A 22,902-nucleotide genomic window follows, 5' to 3' on the forward strand; every position below is an offset into this window, starting at 1 on the left:
CCCGCCCCCAGGTCATGCCCCTGGTGGCACCCATCATGAAGGTGCAGGCCTCTACTATTACCCACTCACCCCTCCCCCCGCCCCTAGGTCATGACCCTGGTAGCCCCCATCATGAAGGTGCAGGCCTCTACTATTGCCCACTCACCCCTCCTCCCGCCCCCAGGTCATGCCCCTGGTGGCACCCATCATGAAGGTGCAGGCCTCTACTATTACCCACTCACCCCTCCCCCCGCCCCCAGGTCATGCCCCTGGTGGCACCCATCATGAAGGTGCAGGCGTGTCGTCAGTACGGGGCCAACATCCTCGTGCGTGGCAGCGACATCGGCGAGTGTCGCACCATCGCCCTCAAGATGGCGCGCCAGCAAGGGCTGGTCTACATCAATGGGTGAGGGCTGGTCTCTTGTGGTTGATAATATGGTTATAATGGTTTGATAATATGGCATAATGGTTTGATAATATAGTTATAATAGTTTGATAATATGGTTATAATGGTTTGATAATATGGTTATAATGGTTTGATAATATGCTTATAATGGTTTGATAATATGGTTATAATGGCTTGATAATATGGTTATAATGGTTTGATAATATTATATAATGGTTTGATAATATAGTTATAATAGTTTGAAAATATTGTTATAATGGTTTGATAATATGGTTATAATGGTTTGATAATATGGTTATAATGGTTTGATAATATGGTTATAATGGTTTGATAACATGGTTATAATAGTTTGTTATTATGATTCGCGGTGTGCAATATGGTTTTTATGGTTAGTGGTTTGCATTATGGTCATTATGGTTTATGGTTTGAACAATGGTTATAATGGTTTTTGGTTAGCACTATGGTTGTTAAAGTTTGCGAATTTGGTTTGTGCATGAAGAATTTTTATTGATTTACACTTATTTTGTTGTATATTTTATTTATTGATTGTCTGTCACCAGGCCAGTTTGCAGTGCGTTTTTCTCTTCTTAATTACGTATGCATAGTTTGATTTCTAAATACTTGACCGAATTCCTCCTATTTTATTTAGATTAAGTTTTGAAGCCCTGACCCAATGTTTTAGTAATTGAATGTTACTAAACAAGTGACGACATAATGCCGTGCTTTCAAAACTTACTAGATGTAACTTCAAAAGAACACAAAGCGTGCTATGTACATGTAGCGGCATATTTCTCGTTTATGATTGGTGGGTTCAGCTTGAAAAGCCGTCAGTGATTGGCTAACGGAATTGCGTTAGAATAGAATAGAATAGAAGTGTCGGCGTTGAAGAAATAGGCCCATGGCCTGTTGCCGATTCTTATTGTGAATATTTCTATTCTATTTTGCCGTTATTGTGAACATTTCTATTCTATTTTGCCGTTATTGTGAATATTTCTATTCTATTTTGCCGTTATTGTGAATATTTCTATTCTATTTTGCCGTTATTGTGAATATTTCTAATGTATGAATCCTGGTTCCCCTCCAGGTATGACCATCCGCACATACTGGCGGGTCAGGGCACCATGGGGCTGGAGATCGTGGAGCAGGTGCCCAATATTGACGCGGTGGTGGTGCCCGTGGGGGGAGGAGGGCTTATCGCGGGGGTTGCCTTAGCAGTAAAAGCGCTCTACCCGCACGTACAAGTTATCGTGAGTAAAATAGTAAATTGATAACATATGGCCGTTACAAATTTTCATTTTAGATTCCTTTTAAAAAGTTAATTTTTCATTAAAACTAACCGACATTCGCACGCCCAGAAATGTGAGTGAATCAAAATAAAGGGTTATTTTTTCAATTGATCGATCAATGACCTCATTTATTTTTCCTGATATTATTTGACAGTAATAAATTTTCCTTTAACATTCCTTTAAAAACTTTATTTTTATTAAAACCAACCGACATTCGCATGCCTAAACATATGAGTGAATCAAAACAACAGTTAATTTTTTCATATTATCGACCCATGATCTCATTTAATTTTCCGCTTTTATCTTTCTTCGGATCAAAAAATCAATGTATAAGAAATATCTTTAATTGATGCATGCACTTGAAAAAATATTTAATTTTTTTCTGAAATAGTCAATTTATTCTCGACCGCGGCAGGGCGTGGAGAGCGAGAACTGCGCCTCCTTCAGCGCCGCCCTCAGGACCGGAGCGCCGGTCTACACCAAACCGGAGTCCACCCTCGCGGACGGTCTAGCGGTGCCCATGGTGGGGGTGAACGCCTTCGCTACGGCCGCCCCTCTCGTGGATAATATTATATTATATTATATTATATTATATTATATTATATTATATTACATTATATAATATTATATGACATCATACTTTATTATATTATAGAAATATTTCCTCCCAACATAGAGATAAATGAATACATTTTTCGACACCGGTAGGCAAAAGTTTGCATTAACGAAAAAGTTTTCTTAGGAATGTGAAAACTCTTTTTCAAACTAATAATGAACTGGCCCAGCTTTTCTCTCTTTGTTCTAATAATCTGCCATCAATGTTATTGTGATGAATTATTCGATGCATGGCTCACAATGCAATGAAAGTGCAGGGCTTTTCCATTTATTCTCACATCCACCTTTTAATCATTGATTTTGACCGTTTATGTTTACATTTTCTTTTTAACAATTGATTTTTACCGCTTCTGTTTACATCCAATTTTTCAACATTGATTTTAATCATTAATGTTTACATCCACTTTTTAACTATTGTTAGGTGGTGACTGTGAGGGAGGAGTGGATCGCTATCGCAATATTGCGGCTGGTGGAGCAAGAAAAAGCTGTGGTGGAAGGAGCTGGAGCTACGGCACTCGCCGCCATCTTGGCTGGTGAACTTCCAGAGCTCAAAGGCAAAAGGTAATGCAAAAATTACTAGAAACAAATTAGAAAAGTATTTTAGCAATGAAATAACGAAATATTTCGAAATTCATTTCATTAATTCATTTTTTTTAATTTTCATTAAACTCATAAGAAGTTTTCAATAAAACTGGCAGTATTTTTGACCAAACATGTCTAAATGAAGGGCTCTACCCTAAATATACAAATTCATTTTCATAAACATATTATGTTTGAGCTTTAATTCTTTACTGATGTTGTTAATATTTTGTCATTTTCCTGTTATTGTAGAGTTATTCATTAAAGTATTGAGAGTGGTAACGTTTCTATGAATCACTTAGAGGTACAGCACTGGCTCCACTCACCAGGTACCACCACTTACCATCAACCAATGCCACTCACTAGCAAAAAATATAGACTTATAATTTATATTAATGTGCAATATATCATGTTCAGGGTAGTAATACCTTTGTGTGGTGGCAACATCGACACTACGGTGCTGGGGCGCTGTCTGGAGCGTGGCCTGGCGGCGGATGGAAGGCTGGTCAAATTCACGGTTACCGTCAGCGATAGACCCGGAGGTTCGTCTGTCTACTTTGTTAAATTTTAACCGTACTATTATATGACACTTATGTATAAAATAAAATCGTAGGCGTCCATAGAATAACCGTAATTAGTGTTTATTTTAGACACATTTGAACAGGAGTAATATACACGTTACTGATTCTCAGATAATTCTACGGATTTTGCAACCAACATTTAAGTATCATTTTATGGTTAAATGTTACTAGTTTTTCACAAATGAACGCGACATAATTTCAGTCTTAAAATCACACATAAAAAGTCATTTTGAAATGCAGGTTCGGCAAAGAAATGATTTAACTATTTATTGATTTTAATTATATATTTTTAGTGCTATTTACTATTATATATTACTTGTATCATTTTATGCTACAGTTCCTGTGCAATTTGCTACTCAGTTTCTCGGTAATTCGTCATTGATCTGAAGTTGATAAGAATAATTCAGATGTTTATTTTACAACTCAATGGTTTTTCTTGGACATTTTTAAATGTGTATTTTAGAGTTTTGGTAAATGCTATGTTATATCGGTGAATGATTTAAAAGAAAAAAATTGAAAACAATGTAGAATTACACTAAATCATTGTTTGCAGGCACATCTACAATCATTTAGCTGACTTTCAACGCCTGTCAATCCTTTTATGGTGGTTTCTTTGTCATTTTGTAGCGCGTGATATAACTATTCTTAATAAATTTGCAATGGTTGTCTCAAATTCAAGTCTATGATATTTGTTTGTAGTCAACAATTTTTTTTTGTTCTAGAATAGAAATACTCAAAACGACAATGAACGAGCCAACTATGTCCAAATGTGCTAGTCAATCCTGTGGATAATAATTCGATTATTCATGCATAATAATTAATATCGTGTTTAAAATTTCACCATTGCATATGATCATCTAACATCTGAATATGAGGGAAATGAAAAAATTCTTATCATTCATTACTAAACAGCATAGCCTAGCGTAAATTCGGATAATTTATATTTATTGATAGGATGAAATAATTATACGACAGGGCACTTCAGGCTCAGGGCAATTTAATCCAATCACTAATTTCAATTTAATGTACAAGCTAGTAAACGAATAAACCAGGATTTTTAATATATGAATTCATTAGTGTAACGGAGGACAATGATAATTTACTCAATAATATTTGTACGCCAGCGAATAATTTCATTTCAATTTATAAAAAAGTAAACGAATAATTCATTAGTGGAGCGAGCACAAATCCAATATACTCATTATCATTCATCTATATAGACAAACGAGTAATTTTAGTTAAATTTATTAATTATTATACAATAAATTTGAAATTTACTCACTCCAGGCATCGCTGAACTGACCCGCCTCATGGCCAGCCTCGGCGTATCCATCAAAGACATGACGCACGAGCGAGCCTGGATCAGGAGCGACATATTCTCTGTCGAGGTAACTTCAAACATGAATAATTCTATATGCATGAATATACGAATAATTATAGCTTTTCACAAGCATATACAAATAATTCTAGCCTTTCACAAGCATATACGAATAATTCTAGCCTTTCACAAGCATATACGAATAATTCTAGCGTTTTACAAGCATATACGAATACTTATAGCCTTTCACAAGCATATACGAATAGTTCCAGCCTTTCACAAACATATACAAATAATTCCAGCCTTTCACAAGCATATACGAATAATTCTAGCCTTTCACAAGCATATACGAATAATTCTAGCCTTTCACAAGCATATACGAAAAATTCCAGCCTTTCACAAGCATATACGTATAATTCTAGCATTTCCCATGCATATACGAACAATTCTAGCCTTTCACAAGTATATACGAATAATTAAAGACATTCACAAGCATATACGAATAATTCCAGCCTTTCACGAGTAAATACAAATAATTCTAGCCTTTCACAAGCATATACGAATAATTCTAGCCTTTCACATGAATATACGAACAATTCTAGCGTTTCACGAAAAACTTGCAACATTTCACGGGCTAAAAAAAGCAATAGACTTTTTCTAACAGCTTACACGCTGAAACAAATTGCAGCAAATACTTGTTAGCCTTTCAAAGTCTAATTAACTTTTCCTCCCGTCGTAGCCATTTATTTTTCATTCCGAAATGCTTCCTAAATCACACTTTTTCATGTGTCGGTGAGTCATTTTTTCACTTTAAGAAATACGAGTAATATACTTCTTTGTCTGATTTATGTTCGGCTCTGTCGATGTTTATTTTTAATTATTTATTATTGGAAGAAAACTATTTCTAAATTTTTTAAAGCTGTGCAGGAATTTTTTAATTTATCTTGGATTACTGATAGGTTATTTGTTCGGGAAGGGTTTAATTGAAAAAAAATTGAAAGCCTCGTTGACAAGAGACTACTTGACATCATCTTCGATATTTTCAAGAACACAAATAGAGACAAGACAACAGATGTATAGGAGAACTTCCACTATATTAAAATGGGGTTAACCATTATGTTCAGTGATAGGGATGAATGTGTAAGTACGATGACAAGCAATAAATATCAAAGGAAAATTTTTGAGAGGATAATCTATTGAGCAAAAATGCAGGGGTTGAAATGTCTGTAAAATAAGGAGGACGAAATATAGGTGAAGAATATTGTGTTAAATATTTTTTAAATAAATAGGTTTAATTGTAACGGTAAAGGTTAAAAAGATTTAAAAGGTTAACATACGTGTGCCTGTCCAGGTAAAGGCGCTCGCCGAGACTCGTGACAGAGAACACAGCCTACAGCTACAGGCTGCCCTGCAGCAACGATATTCTAAACTTCGATTCGTTCTAGGCCATTCTTAAATAACACTTAAATAACATAATAACACTAAATACTCACAAAACACGCATTAAATCTCCATTGTAACGATTATTTCTAAGAAACATTATTCTAAACTTCAATTCTTTCTAGGCCATTCTTAAATAACACTTAAATATCATCATAACTCTAAATACTCACAAAACACGCATTAAATCTCAATTATAACGATTATTTATAAGAAACATGATAAACTACGATTCGTTCTAGGACATTCGTAACTAACATAAAACGATGTCAAAACTATCATCAATGAAACGATTAGTTATAACAAATATTAAAAGTCACGACGCAGAACCACAACAAATCGTAGCTATCGATTATAGCGATTACTGACAGTAATCAAAACTGCTACATGACGCGGATCGTAGACTTTCATTGATATAAGAAGGTGGAGGATTGAGGACCATCCTATTAGTTTACTAATCAATTTATTCGTGGTTAAACCGAAAAGCATTTTGTTCCTCACAAAAGAAGCATTTTGTGAGGAATGGCATTACGCAATGAGTGTCAGCTGATGTTAATGACGAAGGTCTAATGAATGTCATATTATTAATTACAATATTATTGCGGTCAAAACAATGTCATTATGAGCACACACAATGTTCAAAAGTGGAAATATTGCCATCAGAAATAATGACAGGTATTAGCGTTAACGTTTAAGAAAAATTGTTTGTTCATATAAAAAATTTGATTTTGCAGTGAAAACCGTAACCTTCATTAAAACACAAGAAATAGCAGGGATAACCGTGACCAAAGGTTACACGATGTTCATGAATTCTCAAGATAACTAGCATTCATGTTGTTTCATTTTAGCCGGTAAAATATAAAATAAAATAAAGCAATTTAGCATTTCAGGGATATAGGCTGAACAGAAGCATCAGTAGCGTAGCCACATGGAGCTTCGCGTAGATAAGCTATCTATTATGAGTATTTATACAAGAACAAACGAGTATCCATGCAATAGCTACTAAATAGAAGTATAAGATCTGAGAAATAGCCATACAGTGCAAGCGAGTAGACATAAAGTGCAACCATGACGAGTATCCATACAATAGCTAATAAATAACTGTATCAGATCTGAGAAATATCCATACAGTGCGAGCGAGTAGCTATATAAAAGCAGACTATAGCAGCCATCATGGATATTAGTGAAACTATACAATGGTACGTTGGGGTGAATCAGAGTGAGGCTATTGGAACAATAGCAGATTAAGCGGCTATACGGTCAATACCACCAGCACATTCCCTCTATATGTAATTCATTTGAAATTGTATGCAGTTCTTTTAAGTTTAAATTGTCAATTTTTGAAACTGTGAAGCAAGCTTATCTTCAAACATCTGATGCTGAATCGATGCTGAAATAAATTTTTTACCGTTCCCATCATACATACCAGACTCTGTATAAAGTTATAAGTTTGAGTCCAGTTTTGGATCATTGAGAACACGCACAGCATTTCATATCCCAACTGGCAAAAATATTATAAAATTTGTACTTCAATAGATAGGATACTTTATATCCATTAATTCGGGAGATTCGTAAACGTAACTCCTAGATTAATTTTGGGTTAAGGAATTTATTAGGAATTATAGAAATAATTAATATCTAAGAACTGATCGTACCGTCCTAGATTTATCGACCTGTTTGTTATGTGCGTGGATTACCGTACTTCGTATCCTTTTTAGCGCATTTTCTCATTTATGGAAAAAATACACTATTGTGCTCGCCATGTCCGTCCGTCCGTCTGTCTGTCTGTCTGTCCGTCTGTCTGTCCGTCAGTCCGTAACCTCAAGTTTTCGTCGACGAGAAAATGCGCTCTCTGTCACTCACTGCAGTGAGTACTGAGTTATATTTTTTAATTCATGATTTAGCGCTGCAGATTTCGAATAGAATTGCAATCTATGAACTGCAGATGGACGCCAGAAGATCACGAGTGTAAAATGGGAAGAAACGGTAAATGAATGTTGTTGTGGTAGTGGTTATATAGTGTGCTCAGCATTCCCTCTATAATTTCCGAAAACTTTAGACGATAGTGAGGTACCATTAAAATCATAAATTTTGGGTAATATTTTTTTTATTTTTTTTTATAGAATTTATGCAGCGATGGATGCATATAGGCGTTCACATGCGTTTCCCAGGCCGTGTTTGTTAGTACATTTTTTTATGCTAGCGTCTTCTGCACGTTAATAGTTTCTTATTTAGAATCCGCATGAAAATCTTTTTAGAGTTTTTAGTTGTTGCTACTATCATGTTTTGACATTATTGCCATGTGTTTCTATAGCTAGTGAAAAATTTAATGTTATCTCATTCACAATATTCATAGCCATGAGTGACATTGAAAAGTGAATGTGTTCAGGTTACTACTATGTTTGATCCTGTTTACCAAGAGTAACTGAGTCTCTCCTCTTGTAGGTGAAGGTATTCACAATCATTCCCAAGATTAGATAAATTTTCGCAATCATTACCGTGAGTAGGTATTCACCATCATTACCTAGAGTTACCGTGACCTACTCCTGCCGGTGAAAGTATTCACCATCATTACCATGTTTAGATTATTCATATACATTGCCATGAGTGACCAGGAACTGTTGCCGCAGGTGAAACATGATTATATATTCACCATCATTACCCAGAGTAACCATGACTCACTGCTGCATATGAATCATGATTATGTATTCACCATCATTACCCAGAGTAACCATGACTCACTGCTGCATGTGACAAGTGATTATGTATTCACCATCATTACCCAGAGTAACCATGATTCACTGCTGCATGTGACAAATGATTATGTATTCAACATCATTACCCGAAGTAACCATGCCCTCACTATTACAGGTGAAGGTGATGTGCGAGACACGTGACCACGAGCATTACCTGCAGCTGCAGGCGGAGCTCGAGAAGCGATACAAGATCATCCGCTTTGCCGTCCCTGACATCGTCCACGCCGAGAGTGATCTCTGATCCAGCGAGATACTGTCTCTGATCTCTAATCCAGCGATCTACTATCTCTGATCTCTGATCCAGCGAGATACTGTCTCTGATCTCTAATCCAGCGATCTACTATCTCTGATCTCTGATCCAGCGAGATACTGTCTCTGATCTCTCGATCTGCTGGAGTATCTGATTAATCGATCTGATGGGGTCACTGATCCCTCAATCTGCTTAGGTCTCTGATTCCTCGATCTTTTGAGATTTTTGATCTCTCGATCTGCTGAGATTTTCGATCCCTCGATATGCTGAGATTTTCGATCCCTCGATCTGCTGAAGTCTCTGATCTCTCGATCTGCTGAGATCTTTTATCCCTTGACAATCTTATATCGTGCCAGTTCAATTATTTGCTATGTAATCCCCTTGCACAATTATGCGCAGTTATTCCTCGGGAAAAATTCTCGATTGGCGTGTATACGTTAATTAAATAAATTCGCTGTATAATGCACGCTAAAGGCATTGCATCATATACATAAAATGCACTGTATCATACGCGTTAAATGAACTGTATCATTTAGATGTACAAATTGTATTCGATATGAATAATTAGGTAATAGCTCTAAATGGGGTGTGTAGGTAAGTTGCAATTAAAATGTTTGGTCATTTACTGTCTACGTTGCATGTGATATTTGGCCCATTTTGAAATTATCATGATTAATACGTATGAATTCACTATTCAGTAGTATGTGAATATTATTTCATATTACTTTATATTACTCAATAGCTTACCTAGACATTAACCATAATTAATGACTGTATAATCACCACACAGTACCATCACAACTCCCCTAACAAGAGTTACTGTAATTGCTTAATTATAATATGAAAATTTCTGAGAGGGAAAATATTTTCTTCTTTGATGACGCTATGTCTATGGACAAAATGAAGGATGTTTAATTAAAATGAGTAATTTGAAACAAAATAAGGAATTTAGAAATTAAAAACATCTATGTATTGTTTCTGTGTTGTATCAATTAGATATACAATATGTATATACAAAATGAAATAAAGAGATTAGATAAACTTCATGCATTCACCTACGCCGATGGAGCATAGAATTAATAAATAATACAATAACTTCTTATTTTTAATCTCCAAAATCATATATTAGTTTATTTATTGTCGCTTCAAGATGGCTGTGGTTTTTGTGCCGCTGCTTTAGATAAAACATTTCATAAAAACAGCTGAGCTCGTTCTAGATAGGTTAAATAACATTGACCACGTTTCAAGAACGCTCACCACGTATTAAGAATGCTGATCTCGAGTTTATAGAACATTGATTTCAAGTGTAGAAAGTTGACCTAAGGTCTAGAACGCGGACATTCTATCCAGAACGCTAATATCGTGCCTAAAATATGGATCTCGTATCTAGAACGCTAACCTCGTATGAAAAACCTCGATCTCGATCCAGAACGCTGAAATCGGGTCTAGAACGCTGACCTCGTATGAAAAACCTCGATCTCGATCTAGAACGCTGAACTCGGGTCTAGAACGCTGACCTCGTATGAAAAATCTCGATCTCGATCTAGAACGCTGAACTCGGGTCTAGAACGCTGACCTCGTATGAAAAATCTCGATCTCGATCCAGAACGCTGAACGCGGGTCTAGTCCTTGGGTCTAAAGTGTGGACCTCGTTTAGATAACTTGATTCATGATGAATAGTACGAGTGTTGGAATCAATAAATGCTCAAGCCAAGGTTGGTATTCTGTAACAACGTTTATTGACAAAGGTTTTTCTTACAAATCATTCATTTAATTCATATATTTGCTCAAAAACTAACAGAAATGGTAACGTTAAGCAAGTGATTATTTTCCTGCCATTGACCACACAAAACTATTATTTAAAAGACTATGATCGTTTGTAATTTAGTAAATTTTGGATGTGATCGTTATAAAAAATTTTCAATTGTTATAAAAATTCTAGTGCGACTCAAATATTTTAATTAAAAGCTTTCAAAAGCCGCGAACATATTTAAGGATTAGGTGAAATTACTTACATTTAATTTATTTGTCAATTTATGAGAAAAATTACTTTTCAAATACTCTTCTAATCTTACCGTCGTTATTACTATTTTAAAAGCGAGGAACAAAAAACTAAACTTAACAAATACAAATTTTCCGCATGTTTGAACTGATAAACAATGAATTTATTGGATATAATTCATTAAACTAATTTATCTCTTATCAGGAGTGAGTTAATTCATCTCTTCTGCAGACTGGATTCGACTGTGAATTTTACACTGCTGCCACGTGACCGAACATTCCTCGCCTGCTATTAATTCCTTGCATTCTTGCATTATACAAACAAAAAATCAATACGTAGACGATTTAGTTTCGGTTAAAATATCGAAACAAATCGTTGGCGATTAAGTTTCACTTTAAACAATGAAATGATTTAAGGACGATTTACTTTGTGTTAGATGTTATAAACAAGGTGAGAAATATATTTGCTACACTAAAGACATCGAAAAAATATATGAATGATCTAATTTCATTTAAGGTGATTGATCGTTGATATCTCCAGCTTGGTGATTCTTATGAGGGATAAAACCTTTATAACCTTTCCCATACGATTAACTTCATTTGAAAAATTAACAATTGAGGACATTTTTTAATCTTTTTCTCTTAACTTTCTCGATTAAGAGTCTTTTTTCTCGAAACCAAAATCCCCGAAGGATTCGAAATCAATATTGGGTGTTCTGAGGCCCTCAAAATGAGAAGGCAAGAAATGTTCATCTGACATGGCCTTCTTAGAATCACTTTGCAGGATTCCAGAAGGGTTAGGGATTTTAGAATTTGATGAGGATGGTTTCTCGGATTTACTCCTACGATACTCAGGTATGTCTCTACCGATTATACTTAAGAGCTCCTTATCCTCCACTGGCGCTGAGAGCAAAGCTTTTTTAATTGCGGATCTCCCACTGGCACCCACAGGTTTGTCACTGAAAATGTTATCGTAAGAATGGTAATTACTTTTTACTGCGCTTTGTTCAGTCGTGACAACATGTACTTTACCAGCGTCATGAACATCGGAGCCTGTTTTTTCATGTCTTTCCTTTGGTTCTTCATTGTTTTCTGATGTTTTGACTCGTTTTCGTACTTCTTCAACGCTTTCAGACTCATCCGCTTTTTTACGTTTTCTACTATCTTTATCTGTGTGTTCTCCTTCCGAATTATCCGTATGTCTGCTTCTCTGAACAGTTTTTGCATATTGTACTTTATCCGTTGGATTTTTTACCACTTTTACCGTCCCAGAATCTGTATTTTCTTTCCTTGTTGATTCCTCATCTGCACTTGAGTTTTCTTCCTCTACATCACTTGATTTTTCATTTACATTTCCTTCTTCTTGTTGACTGCCGTCATCGCTGTCTGATTCAACGGTTGATGCAGTGCTAGAGCTGTTCTCTGTTGACTTCCTATTCCTTTCTTCTTGATTCGAGGCCGCAAGCGGAGGTTGAACCAACTGTTGCTGTTGTTTCAGAATCTGTTTTTGTTGCTCCAACAAATGTTGATGGTGAAGTTGCTGTTGCTGCAACTGCAGCTGCTTTTGTTGAAGCAGATGTTGTTTGAGTCGAATGAGATGCTGTTTCCGACGTAGCTCATGTTGCTTCCTCTTCAAGTCTTCTTGTGTCAGGTCGGGGGCATTTGTTACTACAGTGGTCGTCACAACTTCAATTATTGGCGTTTCTTCAATTTTCACTGGCGATGGTTTTTGAGATAAGATTTCGTGGTTTTCTGTTTGCTGAGTAGGTGGTGCATCGGTCTGGACTTCAACCATGGGGTTTTCACTTGTACTTAAAATAAAAACACTCAACCCAGAATCTGGTGGAGTAAACGTGGTTGTAGAGTGGCTGCTGGATTCAGTGTTTGAGTTCTGCAGAGTATCTGGTTGCGTATATGAATCTTTCTTGATTTGTACTTCTTTTGTGTTGCTTCCTAAAGCAATTTTTTTCTCTTCAGGCGTCGTTCCATTTACCTTCTGAGTCGCCTGAAATCCGTAGCGAAAAACTTCAATCTTCTTCCCATCTTTCGTAACCCCTTTGGAATGGAACGGTAAAGAATTTATCTGAACGTTTTCACTCTTCCTCTTTAGTGGCTTGATTCTTTGACCAAACTTCAAGCTTTCATCCTGCAAAAGAATTTTATTATCTTCGATTTTCTGCCCGACAATCGCTACTTCTGATACTACAACTTTAAGTTCCACCTTACCAGTAGTGGTAGGAGTTTCAGGCGTCAATGTAACCACTTCTGCAGACTCCTTTTTGGATTCAGCTTTCACTTCTGACTTTTCTTTCACAACTTCATTGTTTTTCTTCTTCGTTAAATCTACTTCGCTAGAGCTACTCAACTTTCCTTTCTGTTTCAATTCCGCTTTGACCGGCTTTTTAGCAATCGATTCATCTTTTTTATTGCGTGTAATGAAGTTAATATGTTTCGGTTTTTTCGAGGATGGAATCTTATGCAGAATTTTTGATCCATGCCCAGTATTTTTCACATCAACAGTATTTACTTTTTTATATTTTTTGCTTGGTTTCTTGTCGTTTTTGATTTTTTTAGAAGTGAATGTTTTAGTTGGCTTGCTTGTTTTGGAAGGTCGTTGGTAAACAATAATATGTGGACTTGGGAGCTGCCCTGGACCTTCATCATTATTATATTTGTGTCTTGGCGGGAAATGAGGCACTGCTACGACACCATCATGATCATCATCATCCTCACTATTATGTTTCTGACCACCATCAGCATCATCATGATTAAGCTCACTTCCAGTTCTCAGCTCCAACTCTTTCTGCCAAGGCTGGATGATAGAGTGAGCGCCGTGGTAAAGACCATTCAACTTATGTCGACCATCATCATCTTTATTTTCGGCCTCTTTGGTGTCCTTCTTACCGTATTTTTTCTCATGGTTGTACTTATCCTCTTGTCCATAGTGTCGAACCTGGCCCTTCTCGTCTCGATGGTCATGACCTTTTTTGTAGTGTCCACTCTTTCCAAATTTGTCGCGTTGCTTCTCGTTCTGAACAATAAACAGAAAATTTGTTATTTTCTACTGTTATGCTCTTATATATCGTAGAGTCACGCAAAAAAAAAAATACAAATGAAATTTTCTTATAATATTTATTTTAGACTGATCAGTTATTGCAGTGTTAAATAATTTACTTCACGAATGGGTGAATTCTATAAATGTTTCATAGAAATTGATTATTTGAAATACTATAGTACTTTGATATACTAAACAATAGTTCTATCGTACCATAGAACTTCAGCCTAACTTTGATCTGCAGGTTCAGTCATTTAGAGTGCCAGGCTTATAACACACAAATACTCCAAAAAGTACTAGAACTATCTAAATTATACACTTAAAATTTGAAGTGTTCCTTAAAACAATATCATCACCACCCACATCTACCCCTTTAAAATTGAAGTTTTCTATAGAGTTTTTCCGTAATCTCTCGCAATTTCGGCCTTAAATTTGGAGCATTCACTAGAATTTTTCCCTCGTCCTACTCGCTTCCCTAAAATCCGCCCATAAATTCTAAAAAAATTTGGTTTTCTCTAGAAGTCCACCCTCGCCGCCTCAAATAAATCTCAAAAATGTAAAGTTTTCTCTAGAATTACAACCTTACATCCGTCCGTGAATCCCAAAAATTTAAAGTTCTCTCTAGAAGTTCACTCAAATCTCCGCCCATAAATCTCGTAAGTTTAGAGTATTCTCTAGAATTACACCTCCACCTCAACCCATAAATTTAAGGAGTTCTCTAAAGGTTCGCCCTCATCTCCGATCATAAATCCTAAAAATCCAAGAAGTTCTCTGGAAGTTCAACCTCATCTCCGCTCGTAAATCATAAAATCCATGGAGTTCTCTAGAAGTTCACCCTCATCTCCGCTCATAAATCCAAAAATCCATGGAGTTATCTAAAGGTTCACCCTCATCTCCACTCATAAATCCTAAAATCCATGGAGTTCTCTAGAAGTTCACTCTCATCTCCGCTCATAAATCCTAAAATCCATGGAGTTCTATAGAAGTTCACCCTCATCTCCGTTTATAAATTCTAAAAATCCAAGGAATTCTTTATAATTCCCTCCTTACCTTGAACTGCGCGCCCTTATGTCGGCCGGCGTCGAGCTTTTCCTTGAATTTCTCTGCGTTGTTGAAGCGGTGATGGTAGTTGATGTGGTCAACCTCATCGAAAAATTCACGACTCCGACCATTTTTCTCTACCACAAAAGATTCATGGAAGCCCTGGACAAAAATATGTGTGAGAATATTATCATTTCAATTTGTCGGGTTCGATTTAAGTATTATATGGCTTAACGTATTCAAACAAACATTTGTGTAATTAAAACTAAAAAAGACATCAGCTTCATTGAAAGGGAAGCATCATATCTTTATCCGTATAAAGAGTTCTTGCCTATTTAACGATTTTGGTAGTGAGAAAATCTGAATTTATATTAATCCCGATATTATTAGAAAAAAATAAAACAAAGTTTAAAATAATCATACATATAATTCATTTGAATCCTTCGAAACAATCGCAAAAGAAACTTCATTTATACTTGTACACTTTAATTTAGTTACCCTGAAAATTTAATGATAGGATTACTTCCAAATCGAATTCAGCTAACCAAGAGATTTTCCAGAGACAGAAGCATTGCAAATCAATTTAGTTAACTTTGAAGTTTGCAATTGAAGCTTTCCAGAGGGAATAACAATAAAGACCTAATCAGTTAACAGTAATTATAGAGAAAATGGCATTAAGTTGACCTAAAAACTTCTTGATGACACGCATTAGAAACTAATTAATTTAACCTAGTTATTTCTCTTCTGAATATTGATTGAATTGACCTTGAAGTCCTTGTCTTTCTCAGCCTGGTGGGCGCTGTGATGCTCAGGCGCGCTACCGCTCTTCTTGTAGTAGCCCTGCGTGCAAAATACATTGAATGACTCGGGTTCCATACATAATATACAGTTCAATTCATTATATATACTATTCATAATATAGACCATTCAAAATATATAGTATTATAGTATTCATAATATATACTATTCATAATATTTTAATAAACTTCAGCATCCATGGAAAGAGATCAGAATGTCATAATTTCAGAATCTTTCGAAACATGGAAACCAAAGAAAGAAAAATCAGTTTCAAATTCGATTCACAAGTCAATGATCGCACTGCAGAGCCAACCGCATGCGATCTGTACTGCAACACAATAGCTACGAGCTCATCACAATAGGCTCAAATATTTCCAATTCTTTTGCCAAATTCCATAAGATGTTCCCAGTATTGTTGCCGGGTTCAGTCGTGCATCCAGTTTTGCGTAACGTGCCATCCTCGACGTAAGCGTTCAGTCGTGTTGCAAAAAAACGTTGCGCGCGACCGATACCGTGAGAAGAAGCGTAACTTTGTATTGCGCTCGGGTTCTCCTTCAGTTGACACAAGCTAACATTTCCTGCCATGTAATGTCTTTGTAATGTCACATGTAATTGCATTTCCTCCTATGTAATGTCTTCGCCAACACACACCGACTCCGTAAATTGCGTGATCAATTAGGAAGTGTTTATTATAGTGTGGCTTCTAGTTAATTATTAACAAAACCAGGCTTTAATTTTGATACACGTAAACAACAGAAACAGTGCGAGTACCAAGAATTATATTTTGAATTACTATTGTGATATCTTTCCGAATTAAAGTTATTCGCACCTGAACTTTGCATTCAGTTATTCGCACCTGAATGCAAAATAAATTATAGCAATTAACTATACAATCATGCATTAATTAACTGGATTTTATTCCGGGAATGAGAGTAATTTATTTTACTGATCCATATCTTGTTCGTATAAGCAAACAAGATATGAACAACGGCAAATTATCTTATTTTTAAAAATCTTTTCATTACTCGCTACTTTACTAGTTTTTCACATTCATTTTAGACTTAAAAAATAACAAATAAATATTCCATTACTTATTTATGCATTTATAATTTTTTAAAGTAAATTGCTGAAACTATTGAATATAATTAACATTTCGATTAATATTGTAATTCAAAGCAGGAGATAATTTTATAAAAAATTGAAGTTAATTTATGATCTATGATGAATTTAAAAAATTAAATTCATTGTTATTAATTTATGATTCATTTAAAATTTTTGCAAAAAATCAACTTAACGAATGTCAGAACCGAACATAAGTTTGAGTTTTATATTATATTTAGTTGCAGCAAAAGAAATATAACGGCAATCTCAATTCACAGGAATTATTATTTTCTAGCAACGCCTGATTAACGCGCTAGTTGAATATAACCGTAAATACAATTCTTATTAACAGGCCCTTCAATTTCATTAGCAAATATCCACCACTGTTAAACCTTTACTTAATTTACCTAAAGTACGATTGCGCTTTTAATACTGTTTCAGAATAATCTTGAAATTATTTTATTACATTTATTGTTTAATTTGACAATTATTTGTCAGTCTACCTTATTACAGTATTTCTGATAGATATTTTACAGCATCGGATATTGTGTGTTTGCGACGCTAGCATTTCTTACGAATGCGCACTTATGTATCTTTCGCCCATCATTTCCATGCATTTTTGTGGAATTTTCTCAGTGTTCTTTCCGTCAAATTACAAAAGACTCCTCACATAAATTTACGCGAGATTCCAATAAACCGAGTTATTCATGGTTGATTCTGACTCACCCGTTGGTTGTCTTCAGCCCAGGCGCCCTCGCGAGTCTCAGTTCCACCTCGGTTTTTTATGACGCCTTTGCCGGATTTGTAGCCGTCACCCACCATGGGCCGAACCGGTTGAGCTTCGGGGTGAGCTGAGAAAATTTCTATTAGTACAAGAGGCAAGTAAACAGAAAACATAATTGAAGGGGATGAGGCGAATATAAGGCCATAAAAACCGTTAAAATGTTGGCTAAAATGGGTATTTACGCAGCATAAAAGTGATGGATAGAACATTCGATCAGCATTCATTATTGATCACGAAAAGTCTCAGTAAACAAGACTGCTCACTGAAACTTCGGTTAAACTAAATCAGCAAGAAATGCGTCGGTCAGAGAAAGACCGTCAATTAAAATTTAACAAATATGTGATTGAAATGTTAGGGGATTTTTTTATTTACTAAGAAGGCTGGAAATGACTCACCATTGGCAGATGGCTGATACTCGTCCACTGTCACGATCGCCACCTGTTGACTTGGAAGAGCCAATAAACTCGAAGTTGATTCTTCAGACAGCGACATTTTGGCTGACGAATCAACAGAGTTGTCTTCCATCATGATTGCTGAAGTGAGAGTCAGGTCATGAGATACCATGGGCCTGAAGTATCTGCGTCTTCGTACGTTGCTGGAATTAGATGAACCCTGTTCGTCATCTTGCTTTTTAGACGCGTCACTTCCAACACTGTGACGCCTTCTCCCGCGTGAGTTGGTTAAGATACCTTGGGATTCTTTCAGAGAATTAACGGAGTTTAAATTCGAGGTTCTCGAATAGTTGGTAGATGCAGGCATAGGTGATGCAATCACTCTTGCCACTCCTTCATCAGGATAATCGGCACCAAAAAGAGAGACCTTCCTACCGGCAGTGTACGCCCGAACTTTGTCAGTTGTCGTTATGGGCTGAGAAATCGTTGCCTGAGAGGGCAGTGCTGGTTTTTTAGTCACTATAAGGGGAGCCTCCACGACATTGGACTCGGTGGTCAAAGTGATGAGACTGGATATGGGGGAGAGGGCCTGGACTATGTTAGAGTTTCGCCCTACCACTTTTTCCACTGTCGCCGTTCCCGCTTTCACAATAATGCCACTGTGAGGAAATGATCCACGTCTTTTGAATTTTCTGACACTTTTTTCGCTGTTACTGGGATTGGCCGTACTTTCAATCTTGATGTCAATTATGGGTGCTTTCGATACTCGCTGGTGGGGCCTAAGATTAGAATTGTTTTCAATTTGCTGTGTTTTGCGATTCTCTGTGGAGTTAGCTTTATTAATCATGCCATCGACTCTTCCATATTCATTTTCGTTTCGAATAACCATTATAATTTTTCCAACAGAGTCTTTATCGTGAGTGGGCGCTGTTTCGACAAATTTTTGTACTGGAGGCATTGTTGGTGGTGCATCGGGACGGTCGGCTGATATCGACGGTTCCAATCTCGGTCGGGTATCTACACCTACATCTTTTCCAGTTTCAGCATCAGGTTTTGATTCCGTTTTCGTATCTTTATGTTTTCTGCGAAACTTTTTGGATCGTCGAGGCTTTTTCTGTAGCTCGGGCATTGAAGATGTTGATGGTACATTGCTTGAAGCTTCTACCTTTTGAAACTTTTCACTTGCCGTTACATTCTTATTTGTGTCATTGGACTTCCTGAAACGTCGGGGTACAGAGGTCCTAGAACGTGGAGTAAAACGACGTCGGACTGTTGGAGCCGTGGTAGTTTCTGCGGGCAAGATAGTCGAAACATGAGTAGAAATTGTCGTTGGAATGGACGAGGTGTTGGGAACTGGTGCTTGTCTTGGCTTTGGAGGAATTTTGACAACATTTTTCAGGCGACTGGAAAGAGGGATGATCTTTCGTGAAATGCCTTCTTTTTGACCAGAGAGCCTCACGGAAGATTGTCTTGAACCGACTTCAGTGCCTTGAGTAACATTTTTTTGTTCGGCACCTCGTTCATTCACTGTTACTAGCTCTTGATAGTCCAGTTGCGAGTTTTTTTCCGCTGGAGCAGCAGTCAAATTTTGAACTTTTTCAACGTTGTCTTGCTTGGGTTTAGTCGTAGGGCGAAAATTGTTCCTACGTCTTGAAAAATTTGATTTGATTTGATACTTAGTCAAAGGATCAGGCTTTTTCAAAGAAGTGGTTATATTTTTAGGGCTTTCATTTAACGCTTTTGATACCATCTTCACTATAGTTTCATTCGAAGGAAAACTTTCCGTCACTTTGTAACTCGTGCTCACCGACGAAACTACCGTTTTAGTATCTATGGAATCACTTTTTATTCCATCGGTTGTATTCGTGAACTGAAAATCGAATTTTTCTCTGGTTTCACTACTGGAGTTTCCTGGCGGCAATTTATTTGCCCTTGTATGAGCAACTTTTTCATTAGCATCTATCTCTTGAAATAATACTGCAGTGTTTATCAAGTAGCTTTCATCTTTAGGGGCATTAATTTTTCTTGGTTCTTCGGTTGAGAATCTAACCCGAGGAAATCTTTTACGTCCATACAACTTTTCCCTTAGCTTCTTCTTATGCTCGTGGTCCCGCGCATGTGACCCCACTCGCTTCCCCTCTCTTCCGTTGGCTCTATCTAAACTTCCCTCTCGTTTTAGCTCAACATCAGTTTCAGAAATGAGGGCGCGAGGCATCGGTAACTCTTCACTCAATACATGTACGTCATCATTGGATTTTACGATTACAACAGTATTATTCAAGGCTTGAGTTTCAGTAGAATTTATCGGGGTGGGCGAGAGACCTGCACGAAGGGCACTCCACTTTAGGGCCAAGTCGGTCGACCGACGTCTGCCCGGTGCGGGTAAGAGGCGAGTAGCATTGCGTTGACCACTACAAAGGGCACCGCAACACAAGGCACACAAAACGGCCACCTGCAAACCGGTGAAAAATAATTTGATACATCCATTAGTTTACCGCTCAAAATAAATTTAGACAAATTTATTTGCGATTATGATAGTATATTCCGTATATAGTCAAATGACGAACATTAAATTTAAACCAAAGGATCTTTCTATTTAAACCAAAGGATCTCTCACAACAGTGTTTTTTTTCAACATTTGACTGTGCGCAAATCAGATCACTTTAACGGAAGTAAAACCGACTTCCATGTCAATTAAAACGAACCATAAGCCGAGGTCCCCTCATCTTCGAAGCTCGCCCTCCCTCAACTCACAGTTGCGAACAACTGACTGCGGTTCATCGCGCTCTGTACCTGCGTTTTAAAGCGTTGCATGGACTCGCGAACAAGTGAGAAACATTGGTCAAGCTGAGTTCGCGTTCTTAGAATATTTTACTTCCGTTATTTGTTAACTGCATTGCGTTTACGCGATCAAAATTTCATCTGTCCATCAGCACACACCGTGAAAATATCATTGTGTTCGCAATATATATGTTGGTACGAGTGAAATTGAATAAGTATTTTACATAAATTACGATAATTGCGGTGAGAAAATAGTCTGGCAGTTAATATAATATTTCATTCAATGCAAATCTTTCTGTGTCTTTAAATGAACATTAAAAAAAAAGATATACAATAGATATAGTAACATTTTCACGACGATTCGTATATTTTAAAATTACTCATCTATGAATATCAGTTCATTTGAACGATGATGGTGTCTTTACTGCATCAACATTAAATGTGTGGCCCCCTAGAATTACTCCGTAATTCAGTTTCAGTACATGATGAGTGATCGTCATCAGAGCTTCAGAGGACAGCTCAGAAGTCAGAACTTGCGCATTTTGTCCGACAGACGAACCTGCTTCAAGGACCCATTCGCACCTTTTTAGGCTTTTTACTGGACCCTTCTCGTGGCCTCTTGAAACCGAATATGGACTAATACTCATCTTCTACTAAAATGCCCTCTGCTACTGCAACCGAGACAACCAAAAGAGATGGGCAGTATTGGGCACCACTGCACAGAAAAAAGCTGGCCCTAGACAACTTTCATGCTTACCTACGCTACAGTCTACACATCTATGATCTCTTCTCAGTCTTCTAACTCTAAGATAAATTCCCTGCTGAAAACCTAGTGACCTACCTGTTCAAGACGAGCCTCATTGACTAGATTGACGTTTGACAAAATGACAAGCTCTAATAGATGGTCCCCATGCTCTGATCAAAGCACCAGATGCCTGGGAAATGGAAAGGTGGTTCTTAAAAAATGTAAGCTACTTTCAAGTTTTCAACAAGTGCTTCATGCCTGAAGCCTCAACGCCTTCAAGGAAAACTTCTGCTTGCAAGTTGCAACTTGCAACTGTCAACTGTGCGTGTCATAGTGACAAACCAGAGATTTTTTAGAATCAGTTCATTTTTAACTTCCTCATTTACCTAAGATTTAAACCAATTTCTTATGTATGATAAGGCTGGTATCCAGGATACTTTACTGGTCTACTTATGGGACTCAAAAATGAACTTGAAGCAGAGTCTAAAAAACTCTCTGCTTTGCCACTATGGTGCGTGTGCACTGGACTCAGTGACAGTGGACTGGAAAGTGGAAAGTGGAAACTTGTTTGGTATTGAGTATATTTGAGTTTATGCTACGGCCTATGCTTTATTGGACAGTTTGGACTAATATTTTAGACTTTTAGTTTTAGCTACCTTTGTACTTTGTTGGCACCTAGTATGGAATATATCTACTTGGCGAGCCAGCGAAGTGCAAACCGTGATTTTTTAATCAAACAAAAATTTATGACATTCGAGCCGCGAGATTTCATACCTACTGAAATTATATGATATTAGAGCCACTATATTTCAGACAAAAATAGGACTTTTCCAGACTAGGTTGGCACTTTTCATCTAAGTATCTACTGAATACCTAACCTAGGTACCTAAGTTCTTTGCATTCTTTGGTTGCTTGTCTTTTGACAAAATTGACATGAAAAAAGAAATATACCCTAAGCCTAAAATCCAGCTTATGAAAAATCTGGGGTCAGGTC

At 36.8% G+C, this 22,902-nt stretch overlaps 4 protein-coding genes across 4 annotated transcripts in view; 2 read left to right on the top strand and 2 right to left on the bottom strand.

Annotated features, from left to right (window-relative positions):
- LOC108682415 (actin cytoskeleton-regulatory complex protein PAN1) overlaps positions 1-191 on the top strand; it is a 9,135-nt gene extending 8,944 nt beyond the window's left edge. The window contains exon 6 of the mRNA XM_047879813.1: positions 12-191. Within this exon, the coding sequence (XP_047735769.1) occupies positions 12-191 (180 nt within the window). The remainder of the gene's footprint in view (positions 1-11) is intronic.
- A 48-nt stretch (positions 192-239) lies between these two features.
- Positions 240-10,306, top strand: LOC108682419 (L-threonine ammonia-lyase; the record flags this gene model as incomplete). The annotated part of the gene is given in 7 exon segments (XM_018171576.1): positions 240-385; positions 1,470-1,632; positions 2,087-2,237; positions 2,706-2,847; positions 3,283-3,407; positions 4,734-4,834; positions 9,076-10,306. Coding segments are annotated over 7 exon segments (951 nt in total). The 3' UTR covers positions 9,202-10,306.
- Positions 10,307-11,164: 858 nt separating this feature from the next.
- Positions 11,165-15,879, bottom strand: LOC108682416. The gene is made up of 3 exons (XM_018171573.2): positions 15,853-15,879; positions 15,317-15,469; positions 11,165-14,242 (listed from the first exon to the last, which is right to left on the bottom strand). Exons 1-3 carry the CDS (start codon positions 15,877-15,879, stop codon positions 11,867-11,869), a joined length of 2,556 nt encoding a protein of 851 aa, XP_018027062.1. The 3' UTR covers positions 11,165-11,866.
- A 138-nt stretch (positions 15,880-16,017) lies between these two features.
- On the bottom strand, positions 16,018-20,767 carry LOC125177653. The gene is made up of 3 exons (XM_047879811.1): positions 18,386-20,767; positions 17,933-18,057; positions 16,018-16,147 (listed from the first exon to the last, which is right to left on the bottom strand). Exons 1-3 carry the CDS (start codon positions 20,595-20,597, stop codon positions 16,037-16,039), a joined length of 2,448 nt encoding a protein of 815 aa, XP_047735767.1. The 5' UTR covers positions 20,598-20,767; the 3' UTR covers positions 16,018-16,036.
- Positions 20,768-22,902: the final 2,135 nt, after the last annotated feature.

The sequence above is a fragment of the Hyalella azteca genome, unplaced genomic scaffold (assembly GCF_000764305.2).
Source record: "Hyalella azteca isolate HAZT.00-mixed unplaced genomic scaffold, Hazt_2.0.2 contig3874, whole genome shotgun sequence".
Lineage (NCBI taxonomy): Eukaryota > Metazoa > Arthropoda > Malacostraca > Amphipoda > Hyalellidae > Hyalella > Hyalella azteca.

Excerpts from the sequence above, each read along its gene's own strand:
- LOC108682416 (XM_018171573.2), bottom strand. The coding sequence starts at position 15,879 with ATGCTTCTGTCTCTGGAAAATCTCTTG. Across the intron at positions 15,470-15,852 it reads TGTCTCTGGAAAATCTCTTG|GGCTTCCATGAATCTTTTGT; the intron begins GTTAGCTGAATT and ends ATTTTTGTCCAG. Across the intron at positions 14,243-15,316 it reads ATAAGGGCGCGCAGTTCAAG|AACGAGAAGCAACGCGACAA; the intron begins GTAAGGAGGGAA and ends TTTATTGTTCAG.
- LOC125177653 (XM_047879811.1), bottom strand. The coding sequence starts at position 20,597 with ATGCCTCGCGCCCTCATTTCTGAAACTGATGTTGAGCTAAAACGAGAG. Across the intron at positions 18,058-18,385 it reads GTATCAGCCATCTGCCAATG|CTCACCCCGAAGCTCAACCG; the intron begins GTGAGTCATTTC and ends AAATTTTCTCAG. Across the intron at positions 16,148-17,932 it reads GGGCTGAAGACAACCAACGG|GGCTACTACAAGAAGAGCGG; the intron begins GTGAGTCAGAAT and ends TTTTGCACGCAG.